The following is an 18,036-nucleotide window of genomic DNA, read 5'->3' on the forward strand; positions in this document are numbered from 1 at the left end:
GACATAAAGCATTGCAAATCTAAATAAAGATTTACAGTTATCTGTTTTGGATTAAACAAAATGGATTTTTAGCACCATTCACTGGATGTTTCGCTTTGAAATTTAGCAGAAATGTTGCCACAGGTATATCACAATGGCCAAAAAAATGTTTTAAAATCATAATGTTCTCTTCACAATACATGAACCTGGTCTTATTGTGTATTAGTCATTGTTTTGTTATTGCAGTGAAGAAAATGTATTAGTAATCTTTCATAACATGTAATAATTTTCAGCTAGGACTGCCTGTGGTGCACAAAAGTGACTTGTTTCTACTGAGCATCTGGTCTGATCTCATTGCGGAAATTAAAACAGCCTCCCATTGTCATTTCATGTACATTTTAATTCTTTAATTCAATCTGGCTGCATTAAAAAGTCCACCATTAAAAATACACAAAGACAGTTTCCTTAATAAACTGTCTGTCATGCATTTTGAGACAGATTATGTGCAACCCTGGCCTGCAGTTCATTTGACTAGTTGCAGTTTAATCTGGATTTGACATACAGGCTCCCGATGCTTTTTGAGCAAGGACTGGCCTGATTTTCTTTTTATTTAATTGCAATGCAGTTCCCATCAGCCACCTGGCTGAGTGCATGATAAACAGAAACAAGCGCCGCCCTGCCTACGTGTTGCTTACTGTACGTTTCTCTCTGGGCAGCTGGAGGCGAACAAATCCCTCAGGAGAGGGGATGGTAAGAGTTCACAGGAGAATTTGGAAACCCAGTGGAGCGACTTCAGTAAGGTAGTCCCGTCCGCTAGTCCTGCCATGATCTCCATGGCAGCCGCAGTTCAGCGTAGTGTGTAGTGTGCTATGTTTGGCTCATGTCCACACCCCTTACTGTTTTTTGCAGCGATAGTGACAAGTGCATTTGTAGTACACAAACTGCTGCCTGCAACCACATAGTAACATATAAACAACATGCACTACCAGTTAAAAGTTTCTGAACAGTAAGACCTCTTCTGCTCACCAAGCCTGCATTTATTTGATCTAAAGTACAGCATAAACTGTGAAATTTTGAAATATTTTTGCCATTTAAAATAACTGTTTTCTATTTGAATATATTTTAAAATGTAATTTATTCCTGTGATCAAAGCTGGGTTTTTAGCATCATTACTCCAGTCTCCTGATCCTTCAGAAATCATTCTAATATTCTGATTTTCTGCTCAAAAAACATTGATTTTTATTGTTATGTTGAAAACAGCTGAGTAGCTGTTCAGGTTTCCTTGATGAATAGAAAGTTCAAAAGAACAGCATTTATCTGAAATAGAAATCTTTTGTAACATTACAAAAGCTTTTTATTTCAGATAAATGCTGATCTTTGGATCCTTCTGTTCATCAAATAATCCTGAAAAAAAGTTACTCAGCTGGTTAAAATATTGATAATAATGATAATAAAAAAATGTTTCTTGAACAGCAAATCAGCATATTAGAATGATTTCTGAAGGATCTTGTGACACTGACGACTGGAGTAATGATGCTGAAAATTCAGCTTTGATCACAGGAATAAATTACATTTTAAAATATATTCAAATAGAAAGCAGCTATTTTAAATAGTAAAAATATTTCACAATATTACGGCCTTTGCTGTGTTTTGGACCAAATAAATGCAGACTTGGTAAGCAGAAGAAAGTTCTTTAAAAACATTAAAAATCTGACTGTTCAAAAACTTTTGACTAGTAGTGAGAGCTAAAGAAACAGCATAGAAACATCCCTGGTAATGTTTGTGTTAAAATGTAGTTTTGGTTGCAGTCAGCATCTGTGTGGTTGATGTTATTGCTTGCAGTTTTTCAGTGTAGTCAAAATAATATTCCCGGTTATTTTTACCTTCTAACTTCTCAAAATAGCAGCAAAAATGTTTTTGTATAATTTATGAAGCTTTTTTAAGAGCTTTAGTCCTTATTTATTGTATTACAGAAAAATAATAATCCGTAAATTCTAGTGAATAATAACCTGGAATATTTATTTAAGGTTGTATGTTGTTTATAATGGCACTAAATCATGTGTGTTTTTCCCCTTCAATTTCTGTACTTTCAGTCATTATTTTGTATTGTTAAAAGCTCAAATGAATGTTCAAAATGGAGACTAAATAATCATATATTTTGTTTGCTGTTTTGTTTTCGCTCTGATAATCAGTTTTTGTTGTTGTTTTTGAAGTCTCGTGTGCTCACCAAGGCTGCATTTATGTAATCAAAAATACAGTAAAAGCTTAAATATTTTGTACATTTTAAAACAGTTGTTTTCTATGTGAATATATTTTAAAAAGTAATTTATCCCTGTGATCAAAGCTAAATTTTCAGCATCATTACTCCAGTCTTTAGTGTCACATGATTCTTCAGAAGTCATGCTAATATGCTGATTTGTTGCTCAAAAAACATTTCTGATTATTATCAATATTGAAAACAGTTGTGCTGCTTCATATATTTGTAGAAACTGTGATACTTTTTATTTTTCAGGATTCTTTAATGAACAAAAAGTTCAAAGGAACAGCATTTATTTGAAATAGAAATCATTTGGAATATTGTAAATGTCTTTACTGCCACTTTTGATCAATTTTAATTTAATTAAAAACACTTTTGAACAGTATGGGTTTGTTTTATTACTTAGCCAATTGTCAAAATTTTCTAAATGAATCTGCATGCAGCATGTCTGTCCTCATCGCAGGACGAGAGCATGGAGGGCAGAGCATAAAGTGATGACATTGTGTTATTCTTCATGATTAATATGAACCGTACCCAGTTTCATTTAGCACATATGTGTGGTCGATGACTATTTATTCATAAATACTTTGAGACTTATGCCACTGGTAATGCTTCATGGGTTTGTTTTCAGGATGAACTTTCTGAATGCGGTAGGGGAGAGTCCAAATCCGGCACACCCTTGTCTGCAGCGACGTCAGATGTTGCGATGGCGTCAGTGGACACGCCGCGGACGGAGGAGGCCGAGGGCTTGAACAGGAACCTGGACTCCAGCAGCGCTAAACCAGACAGCAGTAAGAACATCGGCGTACAGGACGCTGTGGCATCAGAGACGCCATCTACAGGTGACTCCTAAAGTCACAGTAGAGAATCCAAATGAAATTTATCTCCTTTCCTTTAAAGGAACGCTCCACGTTTTTGGAAATGGGCTCATTCTCCAACTCCCCCCGAGCTGATAAGTTGAGTTTTACCGTTTTGAAATCCATTCAGCTGTTCGGCTGTTCTGGCGATATCACTTTTAGCATAGCTTAGCATAGATCATTGAATCCTATAAGGCCAATATAGCATCTCGTCCAAAAATGACCAACGAGTTTCCATATTTAAAACTTGACTCTTCTGTAGTTATATCGTGTACTAAAACCGGCGGAAAATGTAAAGCTGCGATTTTCTAGGCCGATAAGATTAGGAACTACGCTGCACTACAAGTTTGCTGCCGAAATATGGACGCAGCAGGCGCAGTAATATCACGCAGCGCTTGAAATTAGTTCCCAGCTAGGTAACTGCCAATGTGACCGGCTTTTTGAAATTGTGACCGAATTTCAAGAGCTGCGTGATATTACTACGCCTGCTGCGTCCATATTATGGCAGCAAACTTCCTTGACTATTACCCCGGAATGGGAGTGTAGTTCCTAATCTTATCAGCCTAGAAATTGCAGCTTTACATTTTCCGCCAGTCTTGGGTCATTTTTGAACGCGATGCTATATAGGTCTCATAGGATTCAATGATCTATGTTAATCTATGCTAAAAGTGATATCGCCAGAACAGGAGAACTGCTGAATGGATTTCAAAACGGTAAAACTCAATTTATTAACTTGGGAGTTGGAGAATGAGCCTATTTCCAAAAAAAGTGGAGTGTTCCTTTAATGCTCTGCTTCCGCTGCTTATTTCACTGCTTTGCTCAAGCTTTCCGCGTGTCCTTAAAGGGATAGTTCACCCAAAAATTAAAATTAGATGTTTATCTGCTTACTCCCAGGGCATCCAAGATGTAGGTGATGTTGTTTCTTCAGTAGAACACAAAACAAAGATTTTTAACTCAAATCGGTGCAGTCTGTCAGCCATATAATGGCAGTGGATGGACACCAAACCTTTAAAAGTAAAAAAAAACATGCACAGACAAATCCAAATTACACCCTGCGACTTGTATACTCAGAGCCGTTGAGAAAGCCAGATCGCGTACACGTGTAACAAGCCAGATGATGAGCTCGTGCTCAGGACAGATGGATGTGGCTGTGTATCAAAGGTAAAAAATGATATAAATACTGTTCAGTTTCTCACAAAAAACAGATCGTTTCGTCTAATTTGGATTTGTCTGTGCATGTTTTGTATTAGTTTTAAAGATTTGGTGCCCATCCACTGCCATTATATGGCTGACACACTGCACCTCTTTGAGTTAAAAATCTTCATTTGTGTTCTGCTGAAGAAACAAAGCCACCTACATATTGGATGCCCTGGGGGTAAGCAGGTAAACATCAAATTTTCATTTTTGGGTGAACTATCCCTTTAAAGGGGTCATTTCTTGTTGGTTCTCATTCTACAATCGCAAATGCAGACATGGTGTTATGTTTATGTGGTGTGATGTAACGCGTAAAAAGACCGTATGAGTCATTATAATCAGTAGTTTTGTCCCAACTGGATGCAACAAATGCCTCATTTATAATGGGTTTTATTGTTTCTGTCTCGTCGCGCCAAGAAACGACATGGTAAGGGGCGTAACATTTCCTTCACACGCTTGAGGTATTTAGCCAATCACAATGCACCGGATAGCTGGCCAATCAGAGGACACCTCTGTTTTCATCAACAATAAGTTTTGTAAAAACCTAAGTGTTTCAGAAAGGCGGGACAGAGAGGAGCAACAATAATGTACTGTAGGTGGAAAATATATATATTTTTGAACCTCAATCTGCATAAACACATTGCATTACAACAAATACACAAAATAATACTCTTTTTAGCAACATCATATGACCCCTTTTAATGCTCTGCTTCTGCTGCTTGTTTTACTGCTTTGCTCAAGGTTTCCATGGGTCCTTAAAGGAAAAATTCACTTCCAGAACAAAAATTTACAGATAATGTACTCACCTCCTTCTCATCCAAGATGTTCATGTCTTTCTTTCTTCAGTCGTAAAGAAATTATGTTTTTGGAGGAAAACATTTCTCCATATAGTGGACTTCTATGGTGCCCGAGTTTGAACTTCCAATATTAGGGCTGGACAATTAATTGAAAAAGAAATTGAAATCGAAACCATGGTTTTAGACTCAAAGAGTCTAGAATCTAGTGTAAATACACATATAGTGTGACATGCATGCTAGATTTTCCCATGCTCTTTCTCTTAATGAAAGAGCAAAGAATAATAATAATAAAAAAAAATAATAATAATAATCGTTAAATATTCGTAATCGAGGTAAAGTGTTCACTTAATTAAGGTTTTGGTTTTAGGTCAAATTGCCCAGCCCTATCCAAAATGCAGTTTAAATGCAGCTTCAGATGATCCCAGCCGAGAAAGAAGGACAATTGGTTATTTTCCAAAAACAATTTATATACTTTTTAACCTCAAACGCTTGTCTTGTCTTGCTCTGCCCAAACTCTGTTTTCTCCCGTTCAAGACAAGTATGTCGAAAAACTCCCATCTCATTTTCTTCCTCAACTTCAAAATAGTCATGCATAGCTGTTTTACCTTTTTTGTTAAGGGTGTTTGATCTTCTTTGCATGTTCACTTTGCAAACACTGGGTCGGTACTTCTGTAGGACGATTTTGAAATGATTTTTGCAGTTGAGGGAGAAAATAAGATGGGAGTTTTTAGACCTACCCTGACTGTTTTGAACCAGAGAGGCACAGACTAGATACACAATGAGAGAGAGACAAGACAAGCATTTGAGGTTAAAAAGTATATAAATTGTAATAAAAAAAATAAAATAACCAGTCGTTTCGCTAGATAAGACCCTTCTTGTTCGACTGGGATCATTTACAGCTGCATTTAAACTGCATTTTGGAAGTTCACCATAGAAGTCCACTATATGGAGAAAATCCTGAAATGTTTTCCTCAAAAAACATAATTTCTTTACAACTGAAGAAAGAAAGACATGAACATCTTTGATGACAAGGGGTTTGAGTACATTATCTGTAAATTTTTTTTCTGGAAATGAACAACTTCTTTGAGTCTTGAAATGTCTTGAAATTTAGTTTGGTCAAATTTAAGGCCATGAAGTGTCTTAAAAAATCATAAATGTTAAAACAAAAGTAAAAAAGTACTTCATAGTTATTTAAGTGATCTTACATTTGAATTTTAACATCTTAGACCATTTGAAACACACCTAACTTGTGTTTTTTCCCCTTAGGCGCTGATCAAAGTGAGAATGCGGAGCGGTCAGAGGTTCAGGCGATCATTGAGTCCACACCTGAGCTGGATATGGACCTCAGTGGATGCAAAGGCTCCAGGTACGTCCACACACAGTCATTCACTCACAGTACTTGCCTTATCAGACTGACCCAGCAGGTTTCATTTTCTGCTCTTGGAGGACCTTCATTCCATACACACTTTTGTCCACTATCTGGACGTTGTTAGGCAGAGTAGCTTTCTCAGTTTTATGTCTGTTTTTCATCTTTTTCATCTCTAGCACTCCCACTAAAGGCATCGAGAATATGGCCTTTGACCGTAACACTGACTCTCTGTTTGAGGAGCTCTCGTCAGCAGGAACTGATCTCATAGGAGACGTGGATGAAGGTGCTGATCTGCTGGGTAAGTTCTCAGTCAAGCAGAGTTCAGATGAGCGTGCTTTTTGTTTAAAACTGAAGGAACAGTTCAACCACCAAATGAACATTTGCTCATCAAACCTCTGTGGCTTTCTTTTTGAAATGATGGATTTTATTAAAGAATATCCTGGCCATTATATATAATGAAAAATCAGCTTAAAATATAAGAAAGTAACTTATATTATCATTTTCATTTCATTTGACTTGCATAAACTATATAGGCATATATAAGAAAAGAAAAACGGATAAAATGACTAAAAATTGTTAAAACTTTTAAATTTAAGTGAAAACAGAATATTAAAAAAACAAATTAAAAATATAAAAAAAAATTAAATAGGCATATTTTTTTTAAACTAATAAAAATGACCCAAAAATGATGAAAAAGTTCATACAATTTAAGTTTAAATAAAAACATAATATTAAAAAACTAAATTAAAATATTAAGAAAAATTAAATAGGCATACTTTTAAAAAATCTAATAAAGACAAAAAAGCAAAAAAATTAAATGAAAACAGAAAATATAAAAAATAGGCATATTAAAAAACAAATAAAAATGACAAAACACTTAATATTTGATAACTTTACAGTTTAAATAAAAACAGATTATATTAAAAAAACTATTAAAGTATTTATAAAAAATGAAATGGGCATTTTTTTTATTAATAAAAATGTACAATTTAAACAAACAGAAAATATTAAATAAACTAATTAAAAAAAGAATCAAAACTAAATAGGCATCTTAAAAGTGCTAATAAAATTGACAAAAGCAAAATATTTGTTAAAACTTTATAGTTTAAATGAAAACAGATAATATAAAAAATAATAATTATAAATATTAATAGTAGGGCTGTCAAAATTAACGCGTTAATTACGCGCATTCGATATTTAGCGCGATATGGCGTAGCTTGTCAGAGATTTACGTCTCTGTGTATTAATTGCCGCTCCAGCGGAACCTGAGCGGAACACACGTGATGGAGATTTACTACTAATCAAAGCACCGGCTTCATTGACTAAACGCGCCTCACAATATCGTTCGATATATTGCCCAGCCCTAGTATGTGGGCACAGAGAGGCAAACAAATGTAATAATAAATAATAAATGTACATTTTGCATGTTCAGAAGAAGTGAGCTGCTCTGTCCTGCAAATAATATAAACAGGCTTGTGTAAGTAAATTGCTCAGTGCAAAGAAAGAGAAGTAATGGGAACCTGGTATTTCTATGTTCTTTTTTCTCCATGTGTCGAATAGACATGAACAAGTTATTTGAAAAACATCTATGACCTTTGAAACATGTCTAGTCTTCATCTTCTGTGTCGAGTATGGTTTCACTAATAGTAAACATATATTTGATTAAAGCATCCATATATGTCCATGCCAATGTTGATTAGAGTATTAAAAACTTTAAAAAGTATTAATTTAAGGTACATTTAGAACAGATAAAAATGTGCGATTAATCGCGAGTTAACTCATGACAACCATGCGATTAATCACGATTAAAAAAAAAATTAATCGATTGACAGCCCTAATTAATAGACATTAAATAGCCATTTTTTTTAAATCTAATAAAAATGACAAAAACCATTAAAAATTTGATAAAAATATGAAAACAGAAAATATTAAAAAACTAATAAAAATTATAAAAACTAAATATTTGATAAAACTACAATGTGAATGGAAACAGATAATATAACAAATAATTAAAAATATTAATACAATTTAATAGGCATATTTTTAAAAACTAATAAAAATGGCAAACAAAAACTTTACAGTTTTAATGAAAACTGATCATATTAAAAAAATCTGAATAAAAAATTAAATTAGCATATTTAAAAAATCTAATCAAAATGACAAAAACTAAAAGTTGAATAAAAATGTACAATTTAAATGAAAACCAAAAAATACGAATACAACTATATATGCATATTTAAAAAAAAAAAAAAATAATAAAAATGACAGAAAAAATCTTAAAATTAAATGGGAAATATAAAAATAAAATCGAATGCAAAAAATGTACAACTTTAATTAACAGATTCAGTGTGTCTACTTTTGAGTTCTGTGGAAGTCCAAATTGCATGATTTGTGTGTGAGTGTGACTTGTTGTCTTTTTCCTTAATGTAATTTTCCTCTAATAGTGAAGACATCAGTCATCAGTTACTTTTATTTATCATCGTATTGAAACCCATCATTTCTCACTGACATTCACAGCCCATCTAATCATGTTGTTTTTCCTCCATGTTTGTGGCGCTTCATTTGTGGCTTTTCTTTCCCCCAGACGAGTTCTCTGGTGTGTATGTTTACACTGCTCTTTATTTTGTCCTCTCGTTTTCCCACATTGTATCCTCACCAGGTGCAACACGACAACTTTCCAGCAACAAGTAGCTTGTCTATCAACACTAAATCAAAAATTTGGCACATGGATGTTTAAAAGATGACAACAATGCATAAATAGAAACCAAGCGACCAATAAAATTGCTTTTGCTTGCTTTTTTTTGTGTTGCATCTGGTTAAGATACAGTGTGATAAGTTTTCATAGATCCTTAGTAATTTAGAGTCACTCTATTTATTTTAGTCATTGACTGATGCTTTTCTTGTTCTTTGGTTTGCATGCCTATTTTAGACCTTAATTTCTTTGGTAAGCATGATTCCGGTTCTCCGTCTCATAAATCGGCATTCGTGGGGTTTTCAGAGATCTGTGCATGAGTGTTCATTTGTGACAAACAAAATCTGCTTTGTATTGTTGTCATGTAGGTATGGGTCGTGAAGTCGAACACTTAATCCATGAGAACACACAGCTACTGGAGACAAAGTAAGTCATAATGTGGCATTAGTATGTGATTTATGCAAGCTGAGAAACACCAAACTGTTTGCATTTAGTCCAGATTTACACCAAATGCAATGCTTCTACTGCCATCTACTGTTTTAATTGAGTTACAGCAATGCTTAAATGAAAACGGCTGGACAGAAAAGTCAAAATGACTGCAGTGATCTTGATTTGTGAGTCATATTAGATTCAGATGCCATTTATTACAACAAAATGCTAGTTTGAAATCAGTATTAAGTCATTAACCTTACAAATTAGCATTTTAATGTGAAGTACACATATCGGTTCTGATGCAACTGAAAGTAATAATGTGATTTCAGTCGATTCAGGGAGTGAACAAGTCATTTGAAGAAATTCTCTCTGATAACTCATTAGTTTGAGTCTATGAATGATTCTTAAAAGTAAGAGTAAATGTAACCCTGGACCATAAAACCAGTCTTAAGTCGCTGGGGTATATTTGAAGCAATAGCCAAAAATACATTGTATGGGTCAAAATTATCGCTTTTGCTTTTATGCCAAAAATCATTATGAAATTAAGTAAAGATCATGTTCCATGAAGACATTTCCTACAGTAAATATATCCAAACTTAGTAGTAATATGCATTGCTAAGAACTTAATTTAGACAAATTTAAAGGCAATTTTCTCAATATTTTGATTTTTTTGCACCCTCAGATTTCAGATTTTCATATAGTTGTGTCTCGGCCGAACATTGTCCTATCCTAACAAACTATACATCAATGAAAAGCTTATTCATTCAGATTTCAGATGTTGTATAAATCTCAATTTAAAAAAATTGACCCTTTTGGCTTGTTTTAAAGTCCAGGGTCACATATACAGTACCTCACAAAAGTGAATACACCCCTCACATTTCAGCAACCATTTTAGTACATCTTCTCAAGGGACAAAATTATAGAAATTAAACATTCTGACTCTGAAACGCAAGATATGTGACCCTGGACCACAAAACCAGTCATGAGTGTAAATTTGTCGAAATTGAGATTCTTACGTCATCTGAAAGCTGAGTAAATAAACTTTCCATTGATATATTGTTTGTTAAAATAGGATAATGTTTGTCTGAGATACAACTATTTGAAAACCTGGAATCTGAGGGTGCAAAAAAATCTAAATATTGAGAAAATCGTCTTAAAAGTTGTCCAAATGAAGTTCTTAGCAATGCATATTACTAATCAAAAATCAAGATTTTTGGCGTAAAAGAAAAATCGATAATTTTGACCCATACTATGTATTTTTGGCTATTGCTACAAATATACCCGTGCTACTTAAGACTGGTTTTGTGGTCTAGGGTCACATATATTTTAGAGTAGTGTAATGTACAGCTTGTATAGAAGTATAGATTTACTGTCCTCTGAAGATTACTCAACATACAGCCATTATTGTCAAAATAGCTGGCAACAAAAGTGAATACACCCTAAGTGAACTTTTCCAAAGTGTCAATATATTGTGTTAGCACCATTGTTATCTGGCACTGCCTTAATCATCCTGGGCATGGAATTGACCAGAGCTGCACAGGTTGTTGCTGGGATCCTCTTACACTCCTTACAGAGCTGCTGGATGTTAGACACATGGTGCTTTTCCACTTACCGCTTAAGGATGCCCCACAGGTGCTTAGTAGGGTTCAGGTCTGGAGACATATTTGGCCACCCCATCACCTTCAGCTTCAGCTTCAGCTTCCTCCGCAAGGAAGCTGTCATCTTGGCAGTGTGTTTGGGATCGTTATCATGTTGGAAAACTGTCAACCGGCCTTGTTTCTGGAGGGAAGGCATCATGTTCTGCTTCAGAATGTACAGTACATAATGGAATCTATGTTTCCCTCAATGTTCACAATTTTCTTGGTACTCCTCACCAGGGCATCACCACACATGCTGGACACCATCTGAGCCAAACAAGTTTATCTTATAGTCTCATCAGACCACAGGACATGGTTCCAGTAATTCATGCTCTTGGACAGGTTGTCTTCAGCAAACTGTTTGCGGGCTTTCTTGTGAGCCAGCTTCAGATAAGCCTTCCTTCTGGGACGACGCCTATGCAAAACGACTTGTTGCAATGTGCGGCGTATGGTCTGAGCACCGACAAGCTGACCTTCTACTTCTGCAACCTTTAAAGCAATGCTGGCAGCACTCATGCATCTGTTTTTCGAAGCCAGGTTCTATACCTGACGCACAACTTCGCTGATGGACCCTTTCAAGGCCTGGTATGAATGGAACCCATCTTGGAAAACCTCTGTATGACCCTGACTACTGTAGTATAGCTCTGTTTCAGGGTGTTACTGAACCTGTAATAGCCTTGACCATCTTTGTGGAGAGCAACAATTCTAATTCTGAAATCCTCAGAGAGTTCTTGCCATGAGATGCCATGTTGAACATCCAGTGGTCAGTATGAGACAATTGTACTTAAAGCACTTAATTTTAACTGCTTTAATACAAGATACACAACTTTGTATGGTCCGGTCAAGCAGACAAAAACATAAACATGATGAATAGGACATGTGGCTTTGCATGGTTAAACAACATACTGTTGTTATTACTTTTGTTGCCAGCTATTTTGACAATAATGGCTGTATGTTGAGTAATTTTCAGAGGACAGTAAATCTATACTGCTATACAAGCTGCACATTGACTATTCTAAAATATATCAAAGTTTCGTTTCTAAGATATACTAATATGGTTGCTGAAATGTGAGATACTGTAAGAGTAAGAGTAAATTCCCTGTAAATCTGGACATGCTATACTATATTGTCTGTATTATACAGCCGGGATGATCAACCAAAAGAAATGCATATTTGTATTTGTCTATATTATTTCACAGCATGCCGTTTTTCTGAACACATTCAGTCATACATTTATGTAGCTGTGCACAGACATAAATTATTAAGCACAGAGATTTCAGAAACAGATACTTCTGTTTCTGAAAGCTGCATTACTGTGTTTGCTGCAGGAACGCTCTGAATGTGGTGAAGAATGATCTGATTGCTCGTGTGGATGAGCTGGTGTGTGAGAAAGACGTTCTTCAGGGGGAGCTGGAGGTCCTGAAACAGGCCAAAGACAAACTGGAGGAGAAGAACAGAGAGATGGAGGACGAGCTCAAAAAGTTTGTCATTAGACATAGTGGTATACATTAGCAATCCAGCCAAAGAGATACTTTTTCTGAGTGAAGCTTTTTGTTTTTTTTCCAACAGAGCCCGAGCTGAGCTGGAGGAAGCCAAAGTAAAGACAAAAGAGGACGATGATGTAAGCCATATTTCAGATGCAGTGTGGATTTATATTGCAGATCTTTAGACTGCTCACTGTATCATTCGATTTCAGTTCAGGAAGTTAAACAATTCTCAACGCAAATATTTTTTGGTGTTGCCACGATATCGGAATTTCTCACTTCAATACAAAACTTATAGAGTGAACATAAAAGAGTGAAATGAAGGCATAGGCACAATCTTATGTCCAACTTTATTTTCTTATCAACTTATTAAATTCTAAGACGGCAATATATTGCTATTGTAATAAACTGCACTGTTAAATGAAAATGTAATAAGTAAATACTTATTTTACTTTAAAACTAGTAAAATCACAATACTTATGACTTCTTTTCTAGCTTTTTCTTATCGAATGAAATTCTATAATAATAATATTATCTGTAAAACAGAAGAATTACTATTGTAATTCAACTGCATGGTAAAATAGAGAAAGTTACTTTTTTAAATAATTATTAAAGTTTTTATTAGTTTTTATTAACTTTTTTCTTATAATGTAGTAATAATAATAATAATAATCATAAAAATAAAAATAATAATTCTAAAACAGAAAATATTATTTTTAATACAAATATACTATAAAATATAAAAAGTATTTTATAATAATTATATACATTTTACTGTAGTAAAATTATAGTGTGCATGACTTATTTTAATCTCTTGCAAACTCCCATGCTTTAATATTTTTTTTATAATAATAATAATAATAATAATAATAATACAAATCAGAAAATAATAATAATTCTAAGACTGAAAATATTATTTTAATATAACCATATTATAAAATACAAATAAATATTTTACAATAATTATATAAAGTTTACTATAGTTAAATTACAGTATGCATGACTTAATTTTTTGTCTAGGGAAAATTAAACCCTCAAACTTATTTATTTTCTGAAACTCTGCTGTCTGAGATTGAGATTCTATAATAATAATAAAATAATGTTTCTTACAATATATATGTAATGTGTGTGTGTGTGTGTGTATATATATATATATATATATATATATATATATATATATATATATATATATATATATTAGGGGTGGGCATAGATTAATTTTTTTAATCTAGATTAAATCTTGGAATTAATCTAGATTAATCTAGATTAAAATGGCTAATTTGAATTCTGCTGAAGGCATTCAGAATAGCCTATGTGTGCTACCCAAATAATGACTTAAAGTCTTTGAGAATGGATCATAAAGCTCATAAAGCTGTTCTATGATAATTTGTTGATGAAAATAAATTATGTTCAATTAGATGTACTTGTGTTTACTAACTAACTAACTAACAATGAAATTATTTTTTCTACCTATTAGATTGTGTTTTTTTTAACGTCAACACCTACCCAACCCATTAACGTTACATGTTACACCATACTTTTATTTTGACAGGTTGCCGTGAAGTTTCTGTGTCATACAGTATGATATGATGCTAGTTTTCATAAAAATGAAACGGTAAAAGTGACACTCACAGCAGTTTGGGAGATTGAGTTTATCTGTTCATGTGAGATGAAAATGCCAAAAATTACCGGGAGCGTCACGTGTGTTTCAGTATGCGTGTAGTAAAAGCTCGTCTCCACCATTCATAAATACAGCTAGGCAAACGGAACATACCGGATTCATATTAAAACGGTCTTTTTGCATTTCAGTTTTCACATACACTAGTCCATATCGCGATTTGAATTAAGTGACAGACCAACATTTGATTTATGAATTCAAAAAACGACGAATTTACGTGCCATTTCGCTATAGTAGATTCGGTTTTTATGAATGGAGGACGACGTGATCCCGTCTGTGTTTTGGCGGAGGAGACTTAAACGCGCGACCATATTCTACTACAGTCTTTGGTATACATCCGCGTTAAACTATCAAGGTGAAAGTCATCATAGCTTGCGTAGTTTAGACCCAGCTCCCAACCCAACTTTGAGAATAGATTAACGGCGATATTTTTTTTATCGCGCGATAAGAGTTTCACGTTAACGCAGCACGTTAACGCCGATAACGGCCCACCACTAATATATATATATATACAGTGCACAGCATAAATGAGTACACCCCCTCTTAATATATATAAAAGATGTATTTTCTTAATGATCACTAATATAATTCATGAAAAGATGGCAATATTTAAATGTATTAAACATATACTTAATAAAAACTACAAAATATATGCCAATATTTCCTGTAATATAAGTAAATTAGCCAATTTTGTTTAAATAATGGATTGCAGAAATGAGTACACCCTATAAGTAATTCAGCAAATGTATAATATTCTACTACTTAATATGTCCTCCAGAACATCAAGTATACTGCTCTGACCCTTCTTGGCACTGAGTGTACAAGTTCATGCAAATTTTCACATCTGTCCTGTTTAACTCCTGGAGGATGACCTCCTAAAATGCCCTGGTCTTTAATGGGGAGTTTTGCTTAGCTCGTCTCTACAGAATCCCCCACAGCTGCTCAAGAGAGTTAATATTGAGTGAAATACATGTCCACCGAAGGATTTTCACCTTGGGAGAATAAACATCCTCATTGTCATGCTGAAAAAATGCCCAATAATGCAGGGAATGAGGGGAGGGTAGCATCTGCAGTTTCAGTTTTTTGTATTCCATCACACAGTAGTGTGTGAATTGATGACAGCACTGATAAAGCACATCTCCCTCACACCTTCAGCTCTCATACATCCCTGTAGAAGAGCTTTACTACCACTGAACGTCACTGTAGGTACCAGGCACTTCTCGCTGTACTCCTCCTGTAGCAACACCAGAATATTTTGGATGCTTTTGGATCCGAAATGATTGACTTGGTCCCTTGACACCAGAGTATGGATTCCCAGAAGTCTATATTTTGTAAACATGGGCCTTGGAAGAGGTTAAATGACTTTACTGTGCTTTGGCTACAGTAGGTAATTCTAGTGGTGACAATAACCATGCATGTCACTTCTGCAGGCTGCTTCGTACTCTGTGAGATAAAGTCACTCTTTTCATAGCTTTTGCCAGCTCTGATACTCTTACATGGTATTTCTCCGCCTCATTTTATAGCAAAAATTCACTCATCATTAAATGAAAACTTAAAGTGAAGACCTGGTTATTTCAGGAGCCTTGTCACAAGTCCATTGTTTTTGAATGTCAGTGCTACTTCTGCTATATTTTCACACTTAAAACACTAATTTGGTATTCCTCTTGTACCACTGTCCTCTTTTCTGCTAAGAAATAAGTCACCTGGTAGTTCTCTCCCAAGTGGTTGCATTGTTGACAGCATGAAGTCTGTGTATGATTCAGTAGGCTATAAAACGCCTTTAACTGTCAGGAAATTACTTGTCTTTAAAAGTTTTGGTTCAGTGTACTTACCGGTTGATCAAAAACAGCTTTAAACCTACACTTTTGTTTTCTTTTTTTAATTTGATTTAGTAACTTTCAGGAGGGTGTACTAATTTTTGCAACACAACATTTTATCACTTTGACAGGAAAATCTTAATTTGCTAAATAGTTTTGCTATTCTTCTTTGGTAACTGATCAAGCAGGCCTGTTTGAACATTATATCTCCAAAGAATCCTAATATGTCTTTCAAGTGAAGAGTAATTGCTCAATTTGTTAAGTTTTAGAGGGGGTGTACTCATTTATGCACTGTATATAATATTATATTATTATTATTATTTTTAAAGACTAAAGCAATGAACATTTTGTCAGAACCACTAGTAAATAATAAACGTTTATAAAAAAAATTAAAAGCGTTATTTCTAATCTTTTTTCCCTAAGTATCGTGATCTCCAATTTATATATAGAAATGTGTTTTTTAATTTATCCAGAATCATGCAGCTTTAGTTTGCATGTTTATTACTTCACATAATTCATTAAAATAGAAGTTTAATTTCATAAAGTACAAGTTGATATCGAAATGCACGTACTTTTGTTTGCATTTTGTGTTTATCAGTTGAATAAAATATTATTTTTCCCTATACATTTTATCATTGAGGATTTCTTTAAAAAAGTTCAAAAATCTCTTCTCATGGGATAAGTGTCTGGTCACACCCCTACTGACAGCACATGCAGAGATAAAACGTGTCAAATATTGTATCGAAAAACCATTAGACAATACTATTTCAAAGGATCAGTTTTACTATGCTGAATAATAACGGGCCGTGTTTCCTTCAGAGCGACGTGCCGACGGCCCAGCGCAAGCGCTTCACACGTGTGGAAATGGCCCGAGTCCTGATGGAGAGAAACCAGTATAAAGAAAGACTGATGGAGCTTCAGGAGGCCGTCAGGTGGACAGAGATGATACGGTCAGTCACTTTAACCTCATACACGCTTAAACCATCACAGCTCTGCCTTGCGTTGACTCAAGTGTGTGTTTTGTTCAACACAGAGCATCAAGAGAGAATCCAGCATTGACTGAGAAGAAAAAATCCAGTATCTGGCAGTTGTAAGCAACCCTTCTTTATTCTCATCGAAGTTTGTGTTATATTAGTTTGTGTGGTTTGGCGTTGAAACGTTGTTTTCCCCCTCTCATTTTATGTCCCTTTTTATTTGTTTTTCTTCTAGGATGTAGGTAAATCTTAGGTTAATCCTAGTAAACCTTGCACTTGGTTTGATCCTTGAATCCAAAAATGTGTTCTTGGACATGGGAATGGTGTTTCTTTAAAGCTTTAACAGCTTATAACAAAAGGCATAACAGGAATTTACAGCTAGACCGTAACATTACAATAAACTTAACTAATGCTCAAGAATTCATTACACGTATTTTTAAAGGATTTGGCACGCCAGTGTCAGTAAGCAGCCTGCGGGGGGCTTGTTTTGTTGGTTCGAAATGCCATTCCCAGGTCATGTTGGTCTACTAAGGGTTTTGCATTTGGGGGGCATTTAAGGTTTCGCATCTATTTTAAACCCATTCATTCTCCTCTTGTGTGCTCCTGTGTTTTCTGTAACCCTGTTCATGTTGTCCTGTGTGTTTGCAGAAGGTGTGTTGGGTCAGGTGACAGAGTTTTCCTAGACAGATAACCAGACGTTTGTTTAGATTTGGAATTAAGCAGATGTGTTAATTCAGATCTTTGAATGTTTATGCAAGGATTTGCATGGTGTGGTTTGATAAAGTGCAATAATATTCATGAGTTTCAGGCCAGATTTGGCTAACAGCTCTTCCTAAAAGCTTTCAGGATTAAGATTATTTGACTACATA

At 34.7% G+C, this 18,036-nt stretch overlaps 1 protein-coding gene across 3 annotated transcripts in view; it reads left to right on the forward strand.

Moving 5' to 3' along the window:
* The window catches only part of spag9b (sperm associated antigen 9b), a 51,714-nt gene that overhangs the window by 12,189 nt on the left and 21,489 nt on the right, over positions 1–18,036 (forward strand). The window contains exons 3-12 of one of the 3 annotated variants that reach the window (XM_073828935.1): positions 696–779; positions 2,868–3,078; positions 6,351–6,450; positions 6,630–6,751; positions 9,383–9,397; positions 9,514–9,571; positions 12,543–12,695; positions 12,784–12,835; positions 17,013–17,143; positions 17,227–17,283. In XM_073828935.1, coding sequence (XP_073685036.1) covers positions 696–779; positions 2,868–3,078; positions 6,351–6,450; positions 6,630–6,751; positions 9,383–9,397; positions 9,514–9,571; positions 12,543–12,695; positions 12,784–12,835; positions 17,013–17,143; positions 17,227–17,283 — 983 coding nt within the window. The remainder of the gene's footprint in view (positions 1–695; positions 780–2,867; positions 3,079–6,350; positions 6,451–6,629; positions 6,752–9,382; positions 9,398–9,513; positions 9,572–12,542; positions 12,696–12,783; positions 12,836–17,012; positions 17,144–17,226; positions 17,284–18,036) is intronic. The other 2 variants (XM_073828936.1, XM_073828937.1) reach the window with 2 other exon arrangements.

This window comes from Garra rufa, chromosome 22 (assembly GCF_049309525.1).
Source record: "Garra rufa chromosome 22, GarRuf1.0, whole genome shotgun sequence".
NCBI lineage: Eukaryota > Metazoa > Chordata > Actinopteri > Cypriniformes > Cyprinidae > Garra > Garra rufa.